At 49.7% G+C, this 9479-nt stretch overlaps 1 protein-coding gene across 1 annotated transcript in view; it reads left to right on the top strand.

Annotated features, from left to right (window-relative positions):
* Positions 1-4871: 4871 nt before the first annotated feature.
* Positions 4872-9479, top strand: part of rgs7bpa (regulator of G protein signaling 7 binding protein a) — a gene marked incomplete at both ends in the record, with an annotated part of 7006 nt that continues 2398 nt past the window's right edge. The window contains 2 exons of the mRNA XM_084457188.1: positions 4872-5021; positions 6040-6206. Coding sequence (XP_084313314.1) covers positions 4872-5021; positions 6040-6206 — 317 coding nt within the window. The remainder of the gene's footprint in view (positions 5022-6039; positions 6207-9479) is intronic.

Genomic DNA, 9479 nt, shown 5'->3' with positions numbered 1-9479 from the left:
GCAGTCCGACGCCAGCCTGATATCATTGTGCCACCTCATGTGTGTGAGGGCTATGACCAGGTCGGCCTGCTGCTGGCGGAGCTCAGCGGACAGGCGGTCAGCCGTCTCCACGTAGTCCACATAGCGAAGGCTGCTCTTGTCTACGGTCCCCAGAGTGTCCAGCCAGTCCTCCTCCACCAGTCCCATCAGCCCGATCTTCACGCCATTCCACTCCACAATGCTGCTGGCTATACCATGGCCCAGGGGTTCATTGGTAAACCTGTGTGTACACACACACATGCACACACACACATACACACACACACACACACATGCACACACACACACACACACACACACACACACACACACACACACACACACACACACACACACACACACACACACACACACAAAGATTAGCCCTACAACGGCACCCTAAAGATTAGCCCTACAACGGCACCCCAAAATACTTTTTATTTTATTCTTTAGAAACCATATGGTATACACGATGAACTACAATGTGGATATTCCCATCTAAGAAAAAAAACCTCATTGTTTTGTATTTGTTTTAGCTGCACTGGTGTTGGTGTTCCATGGTTGGTGTTCCCTGGTGTGTGTATTCTGGGAAAGGGGAGCAGACCTGTCATAGACATTGCTGAGAAACCAGGGGAAGGTCGTCTGTGGTATCAGCTCCTCCAGGAGGTCCACTCCAAAATCAAACTCATGATTGCCTTGATTATCAGATGAAGATAGAAAAGGGGGAATAGGTCCCTAAGTCCCAATAAGAGGATTTTAAAAAGTTGTGCTAATTTTTTAACCAGAAATGCAAGATCAGTCTTTCAGAGGGCACTTTGAAAGAGAGAGAGAGAGAGAGGGGGGGGGGGGGGGTAATGCACTTTTTAGATTACTCAAGCTTCTTTGTCATGTCTATGAAATAGTAATGCATGTTTGGAAGGAGCAGAATGCACTCACCATAAACGGCACAATGGACTCCTAATTTATTGAGAATATCTACCATATGTTTTCCCTTTGTGATTGTACTGAGCAAGGAAGGACTCAGACAATCACCGCTGAAAACCACAAATGGATTCAGTGCCTGGAATTCTTTCACAGCTGTGGCAAACCTACAGTTGAATAGATATTATTAGGCTATTATGGATACAGAATAATACGGAGAATATTGGCCACAGTTTACAATAGTGCCGCAATCATTAAATAGCTATCTTTTAGGCCTAGGCAGTTGTGTGATTAGGCCAACTAGAGTCGATGCAGATGTATTGTCTAATTGGAGGTAAACAGGCCTGAACGTTTCTGTTAGGACGATGTTTTTTTCCGGCTGATCCCTAACTACCTTGCTGCTCCGCCCACAGGTTCCTCTGCTCTGGCTTCTATTTCGTATACATCGTTGAAATGTAAAATTGTAAGCACTGCTCCTTGTTCTTTAGGAGGAGGTATATCTGGTTCGGTAGACATGGTAGGAGGAGGTATATCTGGTTCGGTAGACATGGTAGGAGGAGGTATATCTGGTTCGGTAGACATGGTAGGAGGAGGTATATCTGGTTCGGTAGACATGGTAGGAGGAGGTATATCTGGTTCGGTAGACATGGTAGGAGGAGGTATATCTGAAGATCATCTCCTTGGAGACCAGTGGCCCTGGAGAGATACGCGCGAGGTCCTTTTTCTCTCCACATCACTCGTTTGCTTTTATTTGCCCACTGAGCAAAGACACGTCTAGAACACGTCTTTTAGATGTCTTTTTTGTCTTTTTCGGACGTCCAAAGACATCCAATTAGGAGCCAGAATGAATGTTTTTTTTTAACGTTCAGATATTGGACCCGTTTTGCACGTCCACAGACGTCTTAGAGGGGTCCAAGCCAGACGTGTGAATATTGAGGGGTCCAGCAGACGAACACACGGGGTTCAGGACCGACGGACGTTATTAAGACGTGATCTGAACGTCTCCCTGACGTTGCGTGTTTGCTGGGTGGTGGGAAATCGATTCTATTTGGAAAACCATGGCAATATCAGCATTATAATCACCCAGGCTATTGGCAATGCCGTTTTTATTTAATTTCACATAGGCCCTTTGATATTCCCTATTGTTGCCTATAGCCTATAACTCGGGGGTCTATTAGTATTCCTGTCCTATGGGTGTGCAGCGCTGCAGCCGCGTCAGGCCTGTAGCAATTGCTCATCTCTCTCACCAAGGTTAGATACACTCGACTTGAGACACTCGAAGAAAAAGACCTTGGGAACAAAATCTGCATTTTGTCACTATTTTCACCTGTACATAGCCTAGGAAAAAAGGTGTGACGGATATTTTCCCCAGTGACTATTAGCTTGGATGTTGGGGGCGACGTTTTTATTTCCATAGTTTGCATGATCGGAACAAGACCCTTCGCATTCGTGTAGCCTAGTGCTTCATGGAAGTGCGCAAACACAACATGGTTGTATTTGATGGATGCTCGTGAATACGATTGTCTTCCAGTGTCAGCGGCAGCGGCGCATCGTCAGGGGAGAGAGCAGCTGGAGGAGCCCGGGTGGGGTGTGAGTGTGAGGGAAGGAAGGCTCTAGCACACAGCCCGGGTGGGGTGTGAGTGTGAGGGAAGGCTCTAGCACACAGCCCGGGTGGGGTGTGAGTGTGTGTGAGTGTGAGGGAAGGAAGGCTCTAGCACACAGCCCGGGTGGGGGGTGAGTGTGAGGGAAGGAAGGCTCTAGCACACAGCCCGGGTGGGGTGTGAGTGTGAGGAAGGCTCTAGCACACAGCCCGGGTGGGGGGTGAGTGTGAGGAAGGCTCTAGCACACAGCCCGGGTGGGGGGTGAGTGTGAGGAAGGCTCTAGCACACAGCCCGGGTGGGGGGTGAGTGTGAGGAAGGCTCTAGCACACAGCCCGGGTGGGGGGTGAGTGTGAGGAAGGCTCTAGCACACAGCCCGGGTGGGGGGTGAGTGTGTTAGGGTTTGAGGCAGGACCCAAAAGCAGACGGCAGGCAAGCAGCTCAGGTACAAAATATAAGTTTTAATGTCCAAAAATCATACCGGGAGGAAACGCAGGGGAAACACGCACTAACATTGACAATGAACCGACAGAGAACAAAGGAAACAGGAGGGCATATATACTCTGGGAGAACAATCAAGGAACAATGTACAGGTGTGCAACAAGACATAACGAGACACAGGTGCAGACAATCACCCAGACAAGGACATGGAGGGATTCCAACAAGACACCAACACAAGGACACAGGAACAAGGACACAATGGAAGGGAACGGGGAACGAGGCTGGGACAGGGAAAGGGACCGGGCAGAAGCAGAGGGGGGAACTAAAGGGCCAGGAGAGGAGGGACTTGAGTGACGTGAGACTAGTGAGGGGACAGGTGTCTAGAGCTGGGGCTGGGAGGACACAAACCAACATGGAAGACAAGACAACGAACACAAGACCAAACACACGGAGGTAGAACAAAACCAAGTGACAAAGTGTACAATAGTCTCTGGGGGCAGTGCAGGGGCAGTCACCGGGAGAGGTGCTCAGGGTCCAGGAAGGTCCAGGGGGCACAGGAGCTCAGGGTCAGGAATCCAGGCCAGGATCAGGGGGTGAGCAGGGCGAACCAGGGGCCCGGGCAGGGGCGAGGGTCTGGACCAGGAGCAAGCAGAGTGGACCAGGGGTCCGGGGCGAACCAGGGGTCCGGGGCGAATCGGGGGTCCGGGGCGAATCGGGGGTCCGGGGCAGGGGCGAGGGTCTGGACCAGGAGCAAGCAGAGTGGACCAGGGGTCCGGGGCGAACCAGGGGTCCGGGGCGAATCGGGGGTCCGGGGCGAATCGGGGGTCCGGGGCAGAAACGGGGGTCCAGACAGGGAGCAGGGGGTGAGCCGGGACTGACCCGGCCCGAACCATAACAGAGTGTGAGGGAAGGAAGGCTCTACCACACAGCCCGGGTGGGGGGTGAGTGTGAGGGAAGGAAGGCTCTAGCACACAGCCCGGGTGGGGTGTGAGTGTGTGTGAGTGTGAGTGTGTGTGTGTGAGTGTGAGGGAAGGAAGGCTCTAGCACACAGCCCGGGTGGGGTGTGAGTGTGTGTGAGTGTGAGGGAAGGAAGGCTCTGGCACACAGCCCGGGTGGGGTGTGAGTGTGTGTGTGTGTGAGGGAAGGAAGGCTCTAGCACACAGCCCGGGTGGGGTGTGAGTGTGTGTGAGTGTGTGTGAGGGAAGGAAGGCTCTAGCCCGGGTGGGGTGTGAGTGTGTGTGAGTGTGTGAGTGTGTGTGAGGGAAGGAAGGCTCTAGCACACAGCCCGGGTGGGGTGTGAGTGTGTGTGAGTGTGTGTGAGTGTGAGGGAAGGAAGGCTCTAGCACACAGCCCGGGTGGGGTGTGAGTGTGTGTGAGTGTGTGTGAGTGTGAGGGAAGGAAGGCTCTAGCACACAGCCCGGGTGGGGTGTGAGTGTGTGTGAGTGTGTGTGAGTGTGAGGGAGGGAAGGCTCTAGCCCGGGTGGGGTGTGAGTGTGTGTGAGTGTGTGTGAGGGAGGGAAGGCTCTAGCACACAGCCCGGGTGGGGTGTGAGTGTGTGTGAGTGTGTGTGAGTGTGTGTGAGTGTGAGGGAAGGAAGGCTCTTTGCAGTCGAGGCAATGCGGAGAGGAGTCGCGAGCGCTCATCCGGTTCCTCTGCGCGCGGAGGGTTCCTTCGGAAAGACCTGCATCTTCTGACTGTAAATAGAAGAGCAAGAGAACGAAGGGCGGAATTGGGAACAACAGCAAACATATTCTAGCCTATCCCGATTTGGTTCGAGTTGCACGGTGGAGCGGTTAGGACGAGACACACAGGACGCGAATACCGTGGGGGAAGTCCCGGAGAGAGAGAAACAACGTTCTGGATTAGCGCTGTTTTCTTCGTGGATGTGTATGCATGAGTTCTGCACCGAATGGGCGCAAGAACCGCCCCAGATCCGCCGGGAACATCTTCCAGATCGGGAAGACTCCCTACCGAGACCCGGAGAGGAGGGAGAGCACCGAGAGTGCTCGCAAAGCCCAGCGCGCCGTGGCCGACTGCAGAATGGTGGGTTTGCGACAGGACGTCTTGGTCTGTGGTTCCTATCCACCCGCCCGCCCTTTGTTCTAGCGTGGATTCAGTAGGATGGCTACCAGGCTGCGCACAGGACTGTGGGATAGGGTAATTAAACTGCAAACTACTGCCCCCCCCCCACCTCCCGCATCTGTCCGCTGTTGCAGAGAAGAATGGACCCTCTCGTGTTTTTGCAGTCCGTCGCTACTGATTGCGATTGATTGTTTGCAGCAATTTGCATTTGAAACAGCAAGTGTTGAAAGCTCGACTGATGATGATTTGGGTGATCTATTCAGTCCAGGCTCCATTCGAGAGTTGTCTGAGGGGCTCTGATGAGATGGGCGCAGACAAACCCGATTTCATTTGACAGGTGGAGGCATACACGTCCATATGTAGGATATTCTCTTCCCTCGCACAGAACTGTGGACGTCATTGAATCTCAGGCCACAGGAGGATAGCACAATGAGTCTAGTGCTCCAAGGCAGAAACGTGAAAAATGAAAAAGAGAGAACAGTTTTGTCCCAACCAAGCGATTTAATGCTCTCTTGGAGGCACATAGCCTATCCCTGCAAAATTAGGTTTTGCCTTGGATAGTTTATGTGTTTAAAATAGGTGTGTTTCAGTTAGAAACATCTCACTATTATATCCACATTTAGGGGCATCAATATTGAGTAGCTACTGTTTGCAAGGTTTGGTCATTGCATTTCATTTACTGTTCCATCCAAGATCTGGAAAAGAGAAACTAGTCTATTTCCTGCACTTGCAGTGGCAAAGTCCTCCATGTCCCCAGTGTTGAGTGTTGATAACTGCTGCACTGCTCGACTCTTCCCATGTTCTAACAAAGACTGAGGCTATTTCAAGTCTTCGGGTGGCTAAAGGCAAGGCCTAAGCACACTTGTAAACTATTTCGCTGTTCTCCTTGAATTTGAATTCCAAGGGTTTGCTTCACTGCAAAGTGGAAACAGGACCAGTTTGGTCTAATTGTCTTTGTTTGATGGCTGTTATTCGGCAGATGGTCCAGGAGTTCAACACCCTGGTGGCCCTGTACCGTGAACTGGTCATCTCCATAGGCGAGGTCTCAGCTGACTGCCCCTCGCTGCGAGCCGACATGCAGAAGACCCGGACGAAAGGCTGCGAGATGGCAAGAGCCGCTCACCAAAGCCTCTCGGTGATATCAGGGTGAGTAGGAACGGTCCTTGGGGCTGAAACAAGTCCCTTCATCCCCTAATGTTAGGCTTAAGGCACCGTAAACTGGTTTTAAATCTTTAACTGGAGCAATGGAAATGTTTTCTCCTGAGTGGGCATCTGCCGTTTAGCGTTGAGCTGTGACCGGACTGGTGTAGGCCATAGGCTACAGATGTGGGCCGCCTACTTGGCCTTGGTTTACTTAGAAAAAGACAATACCCTACAGTAGGACATTGAAAGCTTGTATTTGTATGTAAAGCCTGAGAGCTTACAGTGTTGAGTTGAGGGGCTTGTTGAGTGATTGGCGTTGCATTGTTGAGCTAGATTATGTCTATGCTCCAATCAAAGAGTTACATTTTTGCATTATACAACCTTGAACTGGCACAATTTAAATATAGCGCTGCTTGCATGTTTTTTCCTCTCATACATATTTTACAGTATGATAATGTGTGGTTAAATGCAGAAAGCATGTGCTCTTCCTCACGTTAACCTATACGTCCTCTTAATAATTCATCTCCTAGCGTGTCCTTTAAGTGATTTCAGAATGTGCATCCTTCACTGTCCATTACACACATGACTACATCAGCTCATCTTTTAGGTTGGTGGGTCACATGACTGGAATGAGTCAGGCCTCATGCACCAGGCTCTATACTGAGTGGAGGGACCAAAGTCCTGAACCACACTGATAATGATCAGGGAAAGATGCCTTCAGAATCTGCAAAGTAGGCCTCCCTCCTAATATGGAGTCAGTTTGGACAGGTAGACTGAGCTGAACTGATCATGCTACTGGTACGGCCATCAAAACCTCCAATACATCCCCCAAGTGAAGAGCTGACAGTATCACATTTGTTTCCACTGACAGCGTCAAATTGAGGGATGGACCTTCTGGAGATTTCTACTAGCCCATGCTTCTTTGTCTGTTTGCCTCACAGGCGTGTTTAGCAACAACAAAAGACCTAGCTTAATATCCATCCCTGTACACACCACTGTCCAAGTCATCATGATCACCTCTTCTCTCCATGGTTTTGTGTGGACAGCTAAGTGTAGCAGCCTGCTAACTCGCTCAGTCCTTCTCTAACAGAAACACTGTGTCTAGATGGTCATACTGGATGGATCTTGCCTGCCACGACTGGACCAATGGGATGATCCCAAATGTTGAACTGCACTCGCCTGTGGCACCTGATGCAGAGTCAAGCAAAACATTATTTATTTTAATTCTTATTTGAATTCTTCTTAAGTATTTGCAAGGATGTGATTTCTCTTAGTATTTGACCTGGGTCTGTATGGAGAGAGTTTCCAGACAGCAGAGCATGGTGAGCATGACAGCTGCTCTTGAGCTAGCAGCAGTCTGACAACACACACCCTGAACACTCACTCACTCTCCCTTCCTCATCACCCCTCACCCTCTCTCTCTCCCTCTCTCTCTCTCTCCCTCTCTCTCCCCCCTCCATTCCTTTTTATATCTCTCCCTCCCACTCGTCACTCCAGCCATCCTCTCTCCATCTCTGAGACTGAGATGGAAGTGCGGTAGACTGATCATTTAGGCAGGACGTGTGATAGATGTAGCCTATGCACAGCTGTGGATTGACTGTCCATAATATCTTAGCAGGATGAAGTTTGTGCACCTGTTTTTTGTTTTAGTTTTTTTACTGTTGAAGTGCTATTCCTTTTCCCTTTACATATGGGTATAATCATCTTTACATATGGGTATAATCATCTTTACATATGGGTATAATCATCTTTACATATGGGTATAATCATCTTTACATATGGGTATAATCATCTTTACATATGGGTATAATCATCTTTACATATGGGTATAATCATCTTTACATATGGGTATAATCATCTTTACATATGGGTATAATCATCTTTACATATGGGTATAATCATCTTTACATATGGGTATAATCATCTTTACATATGGGTATAATCATCTTTACATATGGGTATAATCATCTTTACATATGGGTATAATCATCTTTACATATGGGTATAATCATCTTTACATATGGGTATAATCATCTTTATATATGGGTATAATCATCTCGCCAGACCCCCCATCTAGTTCCCCAATATTTACAGTGTGAGATCCAAGCTGCATTCCGAATCGCATACTTCCAAACTACTGTATATAGTCTGCCAAAAAAGGATGAAGTATATCCCAATACATATTATACAAGGATATAGATCCGGTCTATTGTCTCTATTGGTCAGTTTTCATTCCAGCCGTGGTGATAACCCGATACCCACGATGACCCCACGCCGTGGTGATAACCCCATACCCACGATGACCCCACGCTAACATGATAACCCGATACCCACGATGACCCCACGCTAACATGATAACCCCATACCCACGATGACCCCACGCTAACATGATAACCCGATACCCACGATGACCCCACGCTAAGATGATAACCCCATACCCACGATGACCCCACGCTAACATGATAACCCCATACCCACGATGACCCCACGCTAACATGATAACCCCATACCCACGATGACCCCACGCTAACATGATAACCCCATACCCACGATGACCCCACGCTAACATGATAACCCCATACCCACGATGACCCCACGCTAACATGATAACCTGATACCCACGATGACCCCACGCTAACATGATAACCCCATACCCACGATGACCCCACGCTAACATGATAACCCGGTACCCACGATGACCCCACGCTAACCTGATAACCCCATACCCACGATGACCCCACGCTAACATGATAACCTGATACCCACGATGACCCCACGCTAACATGATAACCCCATACCCACGATGACCCCACGCTAACATGATAACCCCATACCCACGATGACCCCACGCTAACATGATAACCCCATACCCACGATGACCCCACGCTAACATGATAACCCCATACCCACGATGACCCCACGCTAACATGATAACCCCATACCCACGATGACCCCACGCTAACATGATAACCCGATACCCACGATGACCCCACGCTAACATGATAACCCCATACCCACGATGACCCCACGCTAACATGATAACCCCATACCCACGATGACCCCACGCTAACATGATAACCCCATACCCACGATGACCCCACGCTAACATGATAACCCCATACCCACGATGACCCCACGCTAACATGATAACCCCATACCCACGATGACCCCACGCTAACATGATAACCCCATACCCACGATGACCCCACGCTAACATGATAACCCCATACCCACGATGACCCCACGCTAACATGATAACCCCATACCCACGATGAC

Source organism: Borostomias antarcticus (assembly GCF_949987555.1).
Source record: "Borostomias antarcticus genome assembly, chromosome: 23".
Taxonomy (NCBI): Eukaryota; Metazoa; Chordata; class Actinopteri; order Stomiiformes; family Stomiidae; genus Borostomias; species Borostomias antarcticus.
The sequence above is the reverse complement of the archived record's forward strand: the minus strand, read 5'-3'. Positions and strand labels throughout refer to the sequence as shown.